Source organism: Sipha flava, unplaced genomic scaffold (genome assembly GCF_003268045.1).
Source record: "Sipha flava isolate LNK unplaced genomic scaffold, YSA_version1 114_pilon_pilon, whole genome shotgun sequence".
NCBI classification, from domain to species: Eukaryota; Metazoa; Arthropoda; class Insecta; order Hemiptera; family Aphididae; genus Sipha; species Sipha flava.
This window is the reverse complement of record NW_020271737.1, coordinates 159,120-177,794: the sequence shown is the minus strand read 5'-3', so window position 1 is coordinate 177,794 and position 18,675 is coordinate 159,120. Positions and strand designations below refer to the sequence as shown.

The 18,675-nt window shown below is 33.3% G+C and overlaps 1 protein-coding gene across 1 annotated transcript; it reads right to left on the bottom strand.

The window, feature by feature from the left end:
* Positions 1-7,495: 7,495 nt before the first annotated feature.
* On the bottom strand, positions 7,496-16,391 carry LOC112690593. Its single transcript, XM_025564644.1, has 4 exons — positions 16,352-16,391; positions 15,553-16,069; positions 10,383-11,177; positions 7,496-7,661 (listed from the first exon to the last, which is right to left on the bottom strand). The coding sequence occupies exons 1-4, from the start codon at positions 16,365-16,367 to the stop codon at positions 7,496-7,498; spliced, it is 1,494 nt and encodes a 497-aa protein (XP_025420429.1). The 5' UTR covers positions 16,368-16,391.
* Positions 16,392-18,675: the final 2,284 nt, after the last annotated feature.

The window sequence follows — 18,675 nt, the reverse complement described above, 5'->3', positions numbered from 1 at the left end:
ATAAAATGTTTATTTTGATTATTATCGTAGTTCCGGGAATTTGTATTTTAGTCGATGTACAATAACACGATAACGGATTACACACACTAATGTTCATTTACTACTTACCCATTGACAGCCCAAATGTTTATGTGATATAAAATGCCTAAATATTACTCCTTAAAATATGCTACGCTCCAACCTCCTTAATCGATTCTTTTCCTCTGGAAAGGAAACGCCGAGTCATTCTCGTGGTCTTATGGAAAACATTAAACAAACTTCTATTTAATTATAGCACATAAACGTTTTACGTATTACTACGCAGTAAGCAAAAACATCGTTGGAACTCGGCACATTTTGTCGCGGTCGTATGCACATATTTCTAAGCGGTATAGCAAACGAGAGCTTTTATCCGGATTTAGGTGCGGCGCACACCATTCAATCGAAACCTATAATGTGGTAGCTGTAATTACGAGTCCTTCCCCCTATCATATTAAGTTATAGGTGCTCCATCGCCGGTGAAACTTTTATCCGTGTAACATAACGAGGCGCAATCCAAGTGTAACTACAAAAGTTAGATCCAACATTTTAAACTGCATTCTGAAAATACTAACTTGAACACAAGATATGAAAAAAAAAATTATACATCTAAAAAGTTCTAATCATACTTGTCCGGTTTTGTTGATTTACAATAAAGGAAAACCACTAAAACAAATAATCCAAATTTAATTCAAACGGTTCAGTGGAATGTTCTAAAACTAGTAAGGGCAGTGAGAGTTATGTTTAATGTGTTCAACGCGTTTTTATTAAAACGAAACATGGGCATGTATAAATGTATACCATAAAATAAACCGCTATACTTGAAACACCTTTTGCAATCAAACCCACTGGTCTCGGTTGTCTCTTCTCAAAACATTCCTCGTATAATTGTCATAAACTTTCGGAACAAAAATTTAAAAAATATATCAATTATGACAGAATTAAATGATTTAACGGTTACTCATCGCGTGGAGTGAGTGAATAGGTGTACGTGTATGAATATGCGTACGTTCGTATTTCAAATGTATTTCAGAGCATATTAATTTTATGTCACTTATCGCAAATGATGTGCACTAGGGGTGGGTGAAAAATAAGAGGGTTAGTGCATATTTTGGACATTTTATCATTCAGAAGGCTCATATTTAAAATATAATATTAACTGATTCGGACTACGGCTCAAAATATATTTTACCCAAGGCTGGGCAAGTTAATGATTTTTTTTTAACTCAGTTATGTTAATTTGCACCAATAACAATAATTTAAAAGTTAATTTTTTATAGGTTAACCAAGTTAAGTTAAAAGTTAATACACATTTTTTTTAAACTTTTTATTAAGTTAAAAAAAGACATTTTTTATATATAACGCCAAATTTATTTTTTATGAGTTCAAAACTAATTTATAGACTATAACTATAGTGTTTATTATACTTTATAAAAATAGAGCATTTTCATATAGTATATTGTGTTTCATTGAAGTTTTCATTTTTAAGAAAAAAACAGTAGTGACTTATCTTATAACTTCTTAAGTAATAAGTTATAAATAATAATTAATACTTAAAAGGCTAAGAATAATGAATTAATATTATTTATGTATGTACGTTTGTAATAGAGTATTATTAGTATTATTGATTGTTTAATAATCACAAAATATTTTATTAAATAGATTAAGTATTTAATACTTAGTAAAATACTAAAATATTAAAATCAGTTTTAATTTAGTTTTGAAGTTAGTTTAATAATAAAAATTATTATATATATATATTATATAAATAATAGTAAAAAAATTTCATTTTATTTTTAGTTTTACTATTTAGTAGCTTAAATTTATATAATTTAATAATTATTTATTTATAGTTTATACCCATTATATACAAATTAACTTAAAATTATATAAGAAATGAAAATATAATAAGTTGTAATAGTTGGATAATATTTTAACATATACATTTATTCATATAGATATACTTTATTAATTTATAACATAAAACCTTTTATTAGAAAATATTTTCTGACATATATATATACAGGGTGTTCCTTTAGAGTACAGAGTGATTGGAAAAATATTAAATATTTATTTTTAAACAATTCACAGTAAATAGTTTTTACACAAAAACTAAATAGACTGAAATGGTGAAATATAAAAAATTAAAAACAAAATAAATTAACTTAACATACTTCTTAAAATGAAAAATTAATTCGTTAATTTCACGTTAATTAAGAAATAAATTTAAAAAGTTAATAGTTAAGTTAAAACAAAAATCCAAAAGTAACTAGTTAAGTTAAAAAGTCAAAATTAAATTAACTTTTTAACTTAACATTAATTTTTAACTCGTTAATGCCCAGCCTTGATTTTACCTAATTTAATAAATTGTATATTTAATCGATTTTAAACGCATTTTTGATCGTAGCTGATAAGTAGAAGACTCAATTGCCCAATTTCGGTGATATTTTTAAAGAGTATCATTCCGATTGCCCTCCCTCGATTCACTCTCGATACGCAGATTTTATAAACTTTATTTAAAAAAAAAGTCGATAATCGGTACATACGAACAATACGCGTTATCGTTTCGTATCGGCCGCTTAATGTCTATCGCTTACCTGTTCGTCCAGGTCGACACGACGCTTGCAGCAACTGCAATCGTCCTTCCTTCATGTGCCCCATCGACTCGGGAATGGCTGGCTAGCGTGTTCCTGCAAAAAGCAGCAGTGCCGATGACTTTACCGGTGTTACTGGTGTTACCGGCGTTACCGGCGTTACCGACGTTTAGCGTGTTCAAGACGTTGGCGATAACCGTGGCCGCCACGTTCGCGTTCGCTAACAATGACCACGGGTTAGAAAGAGTGGTCAGCAGCTTCAGGGTCTGGGCCAGAGCAAACAGTTTAGTGAGTATGTGTAGTTTGAACAGTAAGAGCAGTTTGAGCTTGGTGGCCAGCAGTAGGATGATCTTCATGGCCTTGGCCGCCTTCAACTTGGTCATCAATATCTCAATCGTTGTCAGTATGTTCGCGTTCACCGCGTGGCCACGGATCCGGTGGTGATGGTTCCCGTGGTCGGACCACTGGTCATGCCCAGGTCGCTCGCTGTACCAATTGGTGTTTCCGGTACTTTTGTCACTCACCACGTCATTACCAGTACCTGTACGAACATCTTCATAGTCCACGTCCTCGTCCATCTCTACGATCACCGGTACTCGATACTTCTTCAACCGTCGGTAACCTCCGCGGTGGTACCTGTCAATAAACATCAAAACATCGATTTCGATCAATGATGATTACTTATAGATCTCAGTAACACAGATAATGAGTATTCACATTATAAATGCAATTTCAGAATGATTATTCCTGAACCATTCTTTATTGAATTTTTAAAGTGAGCTAATGGTGAGAGGAAGTCTTCAAATCTTAAAATAGAAACAAATTGTATTTAAAAATACTTTTTTTTAACGGTTCTAAGCAGATATGGTCGATTAAACGGTGGATTTAACTACTGTTGAAAAGCAATCGAGTTTTTTAAAATAATCTTATTTATGCGTTAACCAAAGTATAGTCTATTTTTAGAAAACGTTCAAAGTTATATTATAATGATGAATATAGATATAAAACGTCTTACAATCGATTAATATTACATATTAATCGCTACATATTTTATAAATTATAAGAAGTAAATTTTTTGGCTAAAAAAATATATCTGCTTTCGAACGTTAATGATTACGTTTTTTTTTCAGAACGGTTATAATTTAGGAAAACAATAGGATATTTTAAAATTTAAATATTTTAATTTTCAGAATCGCATTAATGTTAGTACAAAAATACCAGAATAAATCATTAGTCATAATACGAAATCCGATATTTTATATTAACCAAGATTCGAAAATAATGATACATTGAACATTCGGTACACGTAGTTATTCATTTGAAACCAACTCTGAAGAGATGTTGGTCTGTCCTTTAGAATAATTGAAATTTTGAAAATTTAACATGTATGAACTTTTGGTAAAAAGTATTTTATATTGTGCATTGCGGCGATCAAAGAAATACTACGGAGTGATGGCGGTAAACCGATAAAAGTTATTTTTCAAAACACATTATTACTCAATCAGGAAACCAAAGTATCAAAGTCTAACCTACCGAGTGCGTACACCGATGGGAGAGGAGTTACTCGCGTGCGGCAAGGCCGACGACAACACTCGTTCGTACCTGTTCCATGTCGAATTCGCGTTCGATCTGTGGCTCTTCAAGTACTCCGGAGGTTGCGGGTTATTCGTTTCCCGATGGTTATCCCTTCTACCGACGTACAAGTAATACGGACTGCCGACGGCGTACTCGGGCTGGGCGACGGGCATTGGTGAACCAGTCGTTAGCACCGGATAAAAGTCCATCGACGCTACGTCCGCGGACCCCTCGACCGTGCTCGGGTGCACCGGATCCGTGTCCGACTGATCCGCAGGGACTCGGTTGTCCGGTGTTTGTAGCTCGACAGACGGTCTGTTCTCCTGAGTGCTATAGACGGCTGCGACCGTAGGTGTCCCGACCGCAGGGACGCACTGCAGCAACTGCAAGGACCACGTGACCGCCAGCACAACGGGCATTGTCGATGGACAGTTGTACGTCATGTTACAGTCGGACGGCTTTTAAAAGACCGTTGACTTCCGGTCTCTCGTTGTACGTCCTAACTCGTCCGGGCGCGTATATTATTACGGTGTCGGCGACGGACAGCCGTGAAAAGACGAACGCGAAAACGCTGCGGACGACTGATCGTTTTTGCGGAAAGTGGCCTCGTGATAACCGTTGGACTTGGCCAGACGATATGATTACCACTGCCGACGATCGACGTACGAGAAGTGAGAAATAATGATCGTCCGAGTGATCGAAGCATGACGATTTATGATGAGTTCGTTTTGGTCACATCTGCAGAATCGCGCACCGTTTATCGGCCGCGTACGTGGAACAGCGAAGGCGATAATTTATTTTGCTCATTCTACGGGTTTCGTTTTATTCGAAACAGATAGAACTGCTTTAATAACGTCTTCACCTTACGGAATCATGGTACCAAATAATTTATCGACGGCTCGTGGGAAGAAATTATTCATACACGTTTTCATTATTAACACGTCACCATTCTTCGATCTTTCTACGAAACCGTGAAAAATATAATTAATAAATACGTCGTTTGCAGTCTCTCAATGTAGTTTTATTCTTCTGTTCATGTAAATCATATGAAGCTAATTGCGGAACGCTGTGCCTAAAATCTTCCGGACGAAATAGCTGTCACGTTTCTAAAACAAAAATTAAAGTTACTTAAAGTTACACACACACACACACACACACACACACATGCATATGCACTAGAAAAAGTTTTTTTTATACAGATTTCATATTTAGTTCAATAATACACATTAATTTTTTTTTTTATGTTATTTTGTTTGACGATGGAACTGTTGTGGAAGATACATGTTTCTACGAAGGGAAAAATATAATTTTATTGACAACTAATCGGCAAACAGTTTAGTTTATAAATCTCAAACTTGAAGTAAAACGTACACATTTCCAGTTTGTATATTTTATTTTATTATTATATATTATATTATACTCATATTAACTAATTTTTTTTTAAGTACGTCATGCATTTAATAGGTTATAACTATATTAAAAGGTTGCGATTACATTAAGATAATTTTAGCTTACGGTATGGTTGTGTATTTTACATTATAAAAACTTACTAGTATTGAAATAATTTAAAATTATAAAAATTATGATTGGGGAGGAGGGCATCGAAAAGAAAATGAATACGTCATGGTGTGAAAAACTCAAGTGTATATATTTTGGGAATATAATTATCTTAAAACTATTTATTGTATGTTGTTTAGTCGTAAAAAGCGTTGGCATGTAATAATTATTGGTGCAATGAATATTTGCTTTGAAAAATTGGTTTTTTAAATAAATAATCTTTTGCTTAAAACAAAATAAATTTATTCAAGTCCGTATCGAAAATTTAAAGACAACACGTATCTATGTAATATACGTTCATCGAATTTTGTGATACTATGTTTTGTATATATGTATTTTTAATTAAAGTTATAAAAAATGGTTTATATTTCATGAAAACCACCTATTTCTAATAAAATTATATCACCAAGTGGCTACGAAATTATGGTGAATTACTATTTATCCCCTTGCGAAGAGAAAATTAAATTTAAATAATTTTCAATATTTCTGAAAATAAAACAGACCCTATTTCAAACTCAAACTAATTCTAACACAAAAAGATTAATCGTTTATGTTGCAATCTGAAAACATTTTCAAGTTTTTTTTAGTTCTTCTTGATGTCTGCGTTTATGCTAAACAAATCGAATAATGATCTCTTAAAAGTAATAACTTTGATTGAATTATTTTCTCAAAAGTTATTTCATATAATTTTTGTTACATATCAAGTGCTCATACATATTCACAGAAAAAGAGGAATGTTTCACAAGGAGCAACTTATAATACGAGTACACGTATCTTTTAAAACATCGGAGTATACAATAGGACGAGAAAAATTACAGGATATGATAAAATAAAAGTTCATCTAATAAACACTACTGTATATTTGTATACAAATAATTTTAACTTCAAATATCGTACCTTATATTTTTGAAAATAAATCTATGTTACCAATAAAAGTTAAGTTCGTGGTAATACGATTATTTATATTCATAATATAAATATTAGATAATACAATTTATTATATTACACATTCCATTTGTATCGCTTAAGCATTTAAATTACTGCAATCGTACAAACAAAAATAATAAATTCAATTTTTTTAACGATTACTTTATTTAGTAAGGATAAACAATAATATATAAATAATTTTAATAAAATTCATAAAATAAAATATTAAAATAAAAATATGTAACACACTAACAAAACTGTTTTAAATCTAAAAATAATATTTAAAATGATAAATGCAACCCACAAAGTTATAACAACTTTAAGAAATATTTGCAGTAAAACTATTTCAATACAAAAAACAATATTTTAAGATTTTGGCATTTAATATTATAAAATGTTTGTAACCAAATCACAAAAACGATACGATGAGAATACGTTTCAATGGACTGCCAATTATAATGCCAATAAAATTCCTTTAAAACTAATTTTACAAAACATTATATATTTTATTACTTAACATATTATTGTTCACGTTTATGTATGGTTATAAATTATAATGTAACGAATTCCTGAAGTTGAACATAAATAAAAAGTTTTCTCTTCAAGTTAAAACTCTTGCTAATACTACATTATCTAAATATTCCGTATTAGTATGAAGAGTATATGTGGTTCTTATCTAAAAAATATATTGTAAGTTGTTTTCTTTTAGGAAAGTTCAATAAATTCAATGAATTTTAGCATTAGATACACAGTTAAACAACATTTCATTAAATCAAATTTAGATAAAAAATAAATTTAAATACAATTTATATTCAGAGGTATCGTTATTCTTCGTCACAATAATAACGTTCATCGCACCATTTTAACCATTCCTCTGTCGACGGATGGCTGAAAATATTATCCAAACGATAGTCAGAAACATCCTTGAATGTTAACATGTATGACTTGAGTTTTTTGTTTGGAATATAATTAACCATGGATGATAAGATCCTGAAATTATAATATTAACTATTAATAAAATTACTGTTATAATATTATTTATTATTTATAATCGTTGTTGATTTGTGTTTACATTTTAAATAAATAAACATCATGTTATAATATTAAAAGTAAAATTTTAAGAGATAAATATTATCTTTAAGAATTATGACTTTTCTAGTAAATATACACGTATTTATACCTTTGCAAAAGTTTTTCTATACCATTTGCTATTAATTTAATTACTAATATACACTTATAATCCGAACAAATTAATAAAAAAATAATTAATATCAATTTATTGTATTTTACACGATTATGTTATTTTTATGATTTTTGCAAATTAAATTTATATCCATATTTTTATTTAAAAACTAACACGAGTGCACACTCTTATTTGTGAACATTATTTACTTTAATTTAATGTTTTCTTTCGTTTAAAAGTAATCATTCATATAAATTATAAATTTTTAATCGACAGAAACTGCATTCATTTTTTTATTATTTACGCCGAAGTTCTAAACACAGTATTTTAACTTATAATTTTTTTCTAATATAAAAAATAAATAGCAGTTTATAGGAGTATGTGAATCACAATATTTGAAAGATAGTAACTGAAAAGTAAACAAACAAATATATAATTGGACGACTTTTTTTCCAATTCTCAACATATGAATAGGTTAATTATTAAATGTGATAAAAAAGGAAGTTTTTAAACGAAAAAAAAAAATAAAATATTTTAACAAAAAAGGTAACAGCCTAAAAATGATTTTTTTTTGCTTAATTTGGAGTCCAAATAGTTATATCAGTATTCGTATCAAGAAATCGATGATTTTCGTTCAAATGATTATCAGTTAAAAAAATAAAAATTAATTTGAAGCTAAAATGTTCTGATGTTTACATTCTCAAATGTTTCTCAAATGTTCTCAAATCTATCATGCAGATGAAATACACAATGGAAAAACATGTCAAAAATTTAATTATTTCATCAAAACGAATGCTCAGACACCCAACAATTTTTAAAAATGAAATAAAGCTGAATATTAAAATAAAACAAAATATTTAAACAAATATATTAGTTAGCCATAATCAAGAATGTTGAACTATAGCTCCGTTGAATATTGTAATATATATCATACAATCAAATAAGTTCAATATAATAAAGAAAGAAAAAAATTATGTACTTTATCATTTAGTTGTTGGTATTAATAAGAAATGTTTTCTTTATTGACACATTTTTACAAGTGAAACAAGTGAGTGGAATATTTCAAACAGAAACTTTTTAGTGGGAAACAGGAAGAAAAAAAATCGTGTTTAAACTGTTTAACTTTTCGATTTTCTCAGTGGGTATATTTTACACAATTACGAAAACAATTTCATTTTTAAAAGAAATCCTCGAAAAAAACAAAAATGCTGATCAAACGAAAGCGACCCGTTATTAAAGTTATTTTTAAACGTTTGCATTTTGCAATTTAGAAAAAAAAAAAATCATAGTTTTTTTTAAGAAAAACTATAAGGTTATCGTGCTGCGAACGAAAATGAAATTATAATCATACTAGTTACTTTGATGTCAAATATACATATAGTTTTTGTCGGTTCGAGCAAGTTACTCGTTGACGTGCACGGTAGAGAAATTCAAAAAACAATTCGCCCACTCAGACCGAATCGGACGAAATTCGCCAAGCCGACGATCGGAAGGCAATCCTTCCGGTCGGTGACAAGCGCATAAAATAAAAACAAGAAAACCCGCTTTAACCGTCAAAGGTGGCCGCACATTATGGTTCTATTTGTTCGGTGCACGGTATGGTTCGAACATTTTTTTTGTTCGACAGCATACATTTTGCATCGTTGTACGGTGTTCGAACAACACCGGACGTTTTATTCGAACACCGAAATCGATTACACGTTACATTTATTTTTCTTCGGTTTTCCTATGGACCATAGGCGGCTCTACGGGGTGTGCCGGGTGTGCGTTGGCACACCCTAATGTGAATAATGTGAATAAAAAAATTGAATAATTATAATTAAGAATAAATGTGCATACACATTAATTAAATTTTAGTTTTTTGTAAGTAATACTGCAAGTGTTCAGAATAAGTCTGAAATAATAATTACGTGTATTTTTTACCAATCATTATTTTACATCACTAACGAAGCTTTTATTTTTAGAATTTAAATCATAATACGGTCTACACGTATGTGTTTATAGCCTCCCCTTTATATTTTAAAAAAATAACAGGGCACACTCAAATGTAAAACTCTGGGTCCGCCTATGCTACGGATGTTCTAGTTTTCGCAGTTCCGCGCATATTATGGCTCCTGTAAATTTAGCTTTTAGCAGTCACGGCCGGGGCACGGGTCCTTAAAATTAAAGGTAAAAAACAAAAGATAAAATGGACCGAAGATTGGCCGCTGAAAGTATTTGAAAATCGTACGGTCTTAGTTCGAACACAAGAAATGGGCACGCGCTTACGGTTTTCTTCATTTCGAACACCGAACATACGGACAACGCGAATAAAACTGTTCAGTTTTTAATTCCGTTTCCGTACGTACGGCGTTCTGCATGCATTTTATCGCCCACGCGCTATCGGCATACGCTATCGGTATACGTTGCTAGAACCGTGCACGGACGAATGAAACCGAAGTGCGTGGCCACCACAAGACCCGCGGGCGCACCGGTTTTTCGTTCCGATAATTGTTGTCGGCAGAGACGAGAACTGTCCGTCGTCTTACCAGTTTAACCACACGGACTGGAAACCGAGCGGCCGGATGCTGGCCACGCGACAAGCCGTCCTCTCCGCGCACTTGGCCGACTGCACGTTGGCCACGAACTGAAACAGATCGGCGGCCGTGCCGATCGCGTTCAGGTCGGTGCTGCGCATGTGCACCGGGTCGGCCGCGCTGTCGTTCCGGAGCTGACCCGCGCCCATGTCGGCCATCGCGGTGTTGGTGTTGATGTTGGTGTTCATGGCCATCCCTGCGGCGGTGGGGTTGAGCTGCATCAGAGCCGCGGACCGGAGCCACAACAACATGCTTGGCACGAACGGCAGCACGCACAGCTTGAACAGTCTGCTCATTACGGTGAACTTGGCGAACAGGAATACCTTGAGCAGCGCCACCAGTTTCGCTTTGACGAACAGTACGGCCAGGAACTTGAGGATCGCGAGGAACTTGAGCTTGGCCAGCACCGCCTTGATCACGGCCAGCCAGATGAGCTTTTTCACGTCCAACGACACGAATTTGGTGCTGCTGCTGCTGCTGCCCGGGTCCCGGATCTCGGCCATCGGGCGCGACGACGCCATCGTGGCCGGTTCCGTGTACCAACCCACCGCCGTGTTGTCGCCGCTGCTACCGTCGCCACCGATCTGGTTCCTGTAACTGTCGGCCTCGATCTGGCCGTAATCCAAACCGTTGTCGTACCCGTTGTACATACCGCCGCTGCCGCCGCTGCTGTCCGTCATCGTCAAGTCCGTCTCCATGATCATCGGCCCGTATTTCTTCAGCTGCCTATGGCCCGTGTAGTATTTACTGAAATGCATTTCATCGAGTCAGAACCGTACTAAAGCGTGGTTCGGGGAGGCGATAGCTCCCCTTCTGTAATATTTAATGGGGTGGAAATATTTTTACGTTGATTCTAAATAAAATCATTGCATTCTTGATTGAAAATTATAAAAAATAAATATTATACTATAAAATAATTTATATTAATTAGTAGCTTACAAAATGTATATCTATATAATTAATATATAATAATATATATAATTTATTTGACATGATATTTTATTGAAATATAGGTTTTGGTTTAATATTGATTTGTATGGGGATGGGATATTCAGACCGAAAGGTACTCAATTATTTAAGGGTACCGCCATTAGTCCAATAAAATACAATTTTATATAACTTTATAATTCAATTATTATTATGGATTTGATATTAATTACAATGTGTAATAGTGTACTGACATAGGAAAAATGAATTATGAGCGGCTTTTTAATGAATAGTTGGAGACAATTATTTTTGGTTTTACACTTCAAGGAAGAAGGGCAGCAACATTTTGTTGCCCCTGGGCTGAGAAATGTTGAATACAACTCTGGATCAAGTAGTCGTTACAATTTCAAAATCTGTTATTGAATAGGTACTACGATCTTAACGAAATCGGATGGCACCACGCGATGTCACGCGATAATAATCGTACAAATAATGTCTATTCTACTGATGTCGCTGTAAATAATATTTTATTTTATTTGTCCTCGATATCACAATAAATGTAACGAGTCGTTAATGAATTGTAACAACCACTCGTACTGTCCGTCTGAACCAGAGGTTCCTAAATTTTTTTTCCCCGTAGACTTTGTGCCATTTTTTTCCATTTTCGTAGTCCCATAAAATTAAATTTTTACAAATTCATCTAGATGTTTTTCATAGCTTACACAGAAATACTCACCAGAATAGGCTTTACTGTGGAGTGAATTTTTTTTAAATAAAATACATGTTGTTTTAATAATACCTTTATTTCATTAATAATGATAATATGAAAATAATTTTTTTAGTAATTTAGTAATTAAAACAATAAGTAATGCAAATACTACTTATAAGTTATTAGTGAGACCTAAAAATAAACGGTTGAATATGTAATCATCAATTGTAAATTTTATTTTATTTTAATATTCCGATATTCACCTTGGACTCCGTTAGACGTTATCGACAATGTTCGTTATAATTAGGGCACAGATTTAAATGCACTTAAATTCATACGAATATGCTCTAAAAAATAGCCAAAAATGTCTTTAAAAAATGCATTTTACCACAAAAATGACCTTAAAAATTACATATATTTTTTATTTTAGGCATTATTTAACAAACTATTTAATACATTAAAATCACAAACACACGTAATACGAGCAACGTCTGCGACGTAATACGAACTGACTGATTATTTGTTATTTGGCCGAATACTGGTGATGTTCTATAGTTTATGATAAATATAAATAATATGGTGGCTTATTATATAAATATAATAATAAATTAAAATAAAATAAAAACTGAATCGAAAAATAAAGATTGACAATGTCTATGGAAAAACCCGGTAAACCTACTGAAATATCAAGAAAATAATTTGTCTTTTGATATTATTTTGAATATGATAAATCTGTTTAGTATGTCGAACAAATATGCATTAAAAACCAACAAAATGACCCAATAATACTAAAAATGCTCTAAAAATGAAAAAACTTCGAAATAGTAAAAAAAAAAAACGCAAAATTATATTTGTAGTTTTGAAACTCTCGTTTCATGAAACGAATTATGTTCTTAGAGAGCATTGTGTATGATCAATCAAAGAACTATGCACTTTGCATTGAAATCCGGGCCATAGTTATAATAATCGTTATTGATCGCATCGTTGCACACATATTTTTCGTAATAATTACGACACGCATTTATGACTTATAAATCCCGTGGACCCCTATTTTCACATGATGCATCCTTAATTTTCTTCTTCATTGACATAGACCCCTTACAAATCAAAATCGACCCCAAGGAGTCGATATAGATCACTTTAGGAATTCATTTTCGTTCAGACTCTGAACGATCGATAAGTCGTCCACCGAATACACCGAAATCAATGTGGAAAACGATTATTTTTTTCATCACGTTCAAACGTACTCGGCAGTCACTTATGAACCGACCGATGGACCTACGTTAGGGTTGCCATACGTCCCGGAAAACCGGGATTGTCACTGGTTTTGGACTTCGTGTCCCGTTGTCCCGAAAAATGTTTTCGGGACGTCCATATGTCCCGGCTTCGACGTCTAAAGGAAATGTAGTATTGTTTATTTTTTTAATTTCGACCAGTTTATTTCAAAGTACATTTTTAATCCTAATCGATTAACAATATATAATAAAAACATTATTTGTAATTTAAACATATAATATATTTTATTTTACAAAAAGATTTTTAAATATTATATTGCCGGCATAGACGTACGCACGGGGGTAACCGGGTGGGCCGTGGCCCCCCTGTAGACTCTGGATTTTTCTTATTTAGGTGTATATCTATATTATACAAGATGGCGAACATTTTTACATTTTACATGATTAAAGTAAAGCCTGTTTTAATTATATAGTATAGAATTTATATCTGTGAATAAATGTAATAAAGTTATTAGTAATTAATCAGACTAATCAGAACTTGAATATAATATAAAAATTGAAGATATAATTCATGCATTTAAAAACCTTACTCTCGTTGACAGAAGGATGGAGTTGTAAATAGTATAATAATATGTAAATAAGGATTTCTTAGACATAAATTGTGTAAGTTTAAAGAGTATTTATTTTTATATTTGTATTTTGAATAAAATAAATAATTTATAAAATTTAAAATATTTAATTATACTGTATTTAGTATAAGAATCTTTGGTTCACTTTTTTTAAGGGCCCCCCCCCTGCGGACAAAGTTTGCGCACGCCAATGATTGCCGGCCATTAATGGTCTTCTTCAGTGACGTATACATAACTTTTGTATGGGGGGGGGGGGGGGTGATGATTTGCAAACAAATCATAATTTTTATTTTATTATTATTTTCTTTTTTTACGTTTTTAACACTCTTACACTAAGAACATTATTTTATAACATTTAAAAAAAGGCCTAGAGGAACTGACCACTACAACCCCCCTTGTATACGTCACTGGTCCTCCCAATATATTAAAAGTATATTACTCAATAATTTGTTTGTTTTGTCCCGGTTTCGCCTTATAAATTTATGGCAACCATAACCTACGTAAAATATTAACAATTCGTTTATTCATTCACTATTACTTGATATAAAATATCACAAAATACGTGGAGTGATAATACAACGCAACGTTTTAAATATTTATCGTAAGAAAGAGTATTTTTTTTTTTTTTTTTTTTTAATGAATAGAATCGGTTGGATTTTGTTAATGACATAGCTTAAAATAAATGTACCGAATAATGTCATCTGACGGCGCACATTGTTCCGCTTTGATAATTGATTGTATTGTTAACATATTATACATACTCGAATTTTATTACACGAGTTGAGTTAACACCAATACATGTTTGTCCGAAAACCGTTTTATCACGATTATTATGAACGTTCCATACGTGTGTACGGCGAAACTGTTATAATTTACGCTACCACGCACTTTTTAAAATCTACCATCTGAATATCTCGTCGGAATTGTTGTACTATCGCCATAGCGGTGGTCGTCTTATGTTTATAACGTATTTTTGCAATTGATTACTGGTAAAGATCAAGTAACTAGTTAAATAATCAGTAATAATTTTTTTTTAAGATTTGAAAAAGCTCATTACTCGCTAAAAATGAAAGTATCGTAAAAACTGAGGTCATTGCAGACAATAATGTTATTCCATCGAGTATGGCAACAGGTCAGTTTACTCTGATATTAAGGTTAACAACAACAAAGTTGATTATATGCAGGTGCGCAGATTTGATATGTTATACGTTGGTAAGACGGAGATGTAACACATAGGGGTGTGACGTCCTCTGAATATGTGTACTAAAATGAATACCTGTCAATTTATTAGTTACTTAAAAAGTCTGAATTGTTTTTAACTTTCCGGAAAAGACATAAAGACAACCACGTTCAGATTATATCGCTATGACAGAATGAGGTTTTGAAGAGCAATGGATCATTCGATAATAATCTAGTCGATTTTATAACAAGCACAAACTATTACAGGTGATGTGACTACTAAACATGGACTTTACGTAAAATATATTGAAACGGAGATAGTTAGACAGGTGACCGATAATACAGTTTCAGCTATACATATACCTGACGTTGTGGCTAAAATCTATAACCGAGGAATGAAATAATGTACCCTACAAGTCTGATCGATAACGGTGTTGTCTAACCTGTTCCATTTGGGGAATGCGTTCACATTGCTCGTCGAGTATTCTGGAATTTGGTCACTGTCGATGAATATATCCGGTCGGTAGGCCCTTCCGTCACCACCGCCACCGAACTGTTGAGGGTTGCTTCCGACATACCGGCTCCGAGTGATAAACGATTGTGGCGGTGGTGGTGGAATCAGCGGAGGAGGAGTGGAATCGGCGATGGTTAGCTGTGAGTGAACGCCCATTTTTGGGGTGACCGGAGGGTCGTCGACGACCGAGTTGTCGGACGTCAACGATGACAAAGTGTGGTATTCGTCGGATGAGAACTTCTGGCCGGTGGTCTTCAGGTCGGACGAAAGTTCCAACCCCTGAGTGTTGCTTCTCATCTCTTGCATGTCCCTGGCAGATCGACTGCGAATCGTCCGAGCAGAGCCGAAGACGACGGTAGGCCAAGTTTCTCTGAGATTATCGGCCGAAACGGTTAGGACGTGGTAGGACCACGTGACCGTGAACAAAGCGGGAACGATTATCGCGACTGTCATCATCAAGTGAGAGATGGAACAAAAAAATAAAATAAATTACGAAATTACGACGTAGGATGTCTTTGATTTTTTTCTTCCCGAGTTTTAAAGTTTATTCGACGGAAAATTTTCTAGTCGAAAATATGATTTTTATCGTTCAAATAAATATTTGCATAGACAAAAGTGAGTTGTAGCAAACGGCGGTTGTGAAAACCGTATTTTATTTTATGAAATCGGACACTATAGTAATATTGGTTTCGACCGAAACAAACGCGAACAAATTCGGAAAATGTTACCTGGAATTATAGACATTCACGCGTGTGTGCACGTTTCAACGTTGTTGTCGCTGTTGTTTGTTGACAATGAACTACGACCGAACTTAGTCACCTCCAACATTGTTTTCTCTAGTAACGAAAAGCGAAAGCACTTTAGAGGGAGTAAAAATAATTGAACTGGGGCAATAATTTAGAACAATATCATATTTTTATGACTATATTTTTTTCTATCGTCTCAAAATTGCACCGTTTAACCATATTATTATATGAAAAAGGGAAGACATATTTTTTCGCTTAAAAGAAGAGTTGAACGAGGTCGATTTTGTCAACGCCCATTACCGAATCGATTAAATGGAAAATAAAAGTACAATTTACTTTAACACATAGACATATTTACGGGAGGGGCCGGGTGGACACTGACCCCCCCCCCCCCCGGCGGGATTTACTTCCAATAAAATTGTACCAGGATAAAAAAAAAGGAATGCGATCTGTACTCATTACCTACCGATGGTTTTAGTACAGCACAGTAGAGTGGTAAAATGTACGTATTTTTATTTGAGTTTTAAATGCATTTTTATTATTTATATCTAAAAAAAAATAAAAAATAAAAAAAATAAGAAATCCCATAATTTAAATATTTGTTAAGCCCCTTCGGCCACCAAAGTCTGAACACACCTATGTTGATAATTTATTTTGCACTTGGAAAAATTAACAGTTACGAAATGAAAATCATAATAAAAAATACAAGCTGAGAGTAAGTACTGGATGGCTGTATACGTATGAAGTACAGAGCAATTACTGTATAAAGATTGTAATGCTACGTAGTACATTACAGGTCATCGAAAACATGAAATTTTACATTTCAGGTCAAAAGGCCAATTTTGCGACATTTTACCAACAATTAATTATTATCATATATTATAATTTATCAATTAAAGAAAAACATACTAGGATCCAGAATTGCAATCATGACTGGTTTTGGGTTATTTTATTGATCACGAACGAAATGGTTTTCGATAATGGTTTACTGAGCAAGTACTGATAGTTGGACTGATATGTGTGTAGTCTGTAGCGTGTAGAAAATTAATACTCAATAAATAAGTATGGCACTGCGAATATCGATCAATATAGATACATTCAGCAAGCGTGTATGATTTTATTTAAAGTAGATTTTATTTTTACATGTATATGCTATTCTGGCGGCACCGATAATGTTATCATGACATCACGAGCGTATTATGTATTGTATGCGTGTGTGCGCACCAACCGTTGTAAGCCGCAAGTAAATAAATATAACATTAAAATAATATAAAAAAAATAAAAATTAAAATAATTATATAAATATTATAAATTAGCGACTGTGCGACTGTTATCGGCATCGTAGCGGCGTGTGATCCATACATCTATTATGGCTTCAACAATAAACTTACAGCCCGTTGTGTATTTTTGTATAAAGAAAACACATTAAAAATTATATAAAAATAACTGATATTGGATGATGGTTGTATGACGATGTCGGCAGGCGGGAATGTATATATATATATATATATATATATATATATATAAAATTATTCGATTTTGTAGTTGTATTTTGAAAAAAAAAACACATTTTAAACACAAATGTACTTTACTTTTACCGGTCTCATTGACGTAATTTACCAAGGCCGGTCGTGGTAACTGATAATAAATTTCAAGTAATATATTGGTTGTTTTACCATAGGTAGGTACTATTTAAAAACGATTTATTATTGGTGGGTGTTTCATTTTTTATTTTGGGTGCTTAATCGAATGAAATGTTAGGTTAATTGAAATGAACAAAATATGTCAATTTTATAAATTATTTATCTGTACAGTTCCGGTTACCATGACGTTTTGAATCGCACAGTATTTCTGCTGCATTGCAAACAAACTGTGTAGCGTCACAACTGATTCTGCATCGATCGAAGACACACGGAGGCCAAACATTCAATTGTCCTGCGACTTAACGTAAAGTTATTTTCCTATCTTTAATCTTTTCTATAGCTTCATCTAGGTCAATACACTCGGTACTGCTAACACACATTTCGACAGTGATCCGATTACACGAATTTCACTGTGAATAATTGTTATTAATTTTCTAATTTTTTTTTTTTTTCAGAAGGTTTTTCTGATCGTTCACTTAAGTCGAAATGAGTGACGATTCGCAACCCGAGAGACGGCAGTTGCATCGTCAACCGGAACGGTACCGCCGTCCTTGGCTGCGGATCAGCGTTCGGCTGTCGGCCGAGGTGCTGGTAGACGACGGTCGGGTGACGATCACCGCGAACAACACGACGGTCGTCGATCAACACCGGTCGCGTAGCCCG

Excerpts from the sequence above, each read along its gene's own strand:
- LOC112690593 (XM_025564644.1), bottom strand. Across the intron at positions 11,178-15,552 it reads GCATTCCCCAAATGGAACAG|TAAATACTACACGGGCCATA; the intron begins GTTAGACAACAC and ends AATGCATTTCAG. Across the intron at positions 7,662-10,382 it reads CAGTCCGTGTGGTTAAACTG|GATCTTATCATCCATGGTTA; the intron begins GTAAGACGACGG and ends TTATAATTTCAG.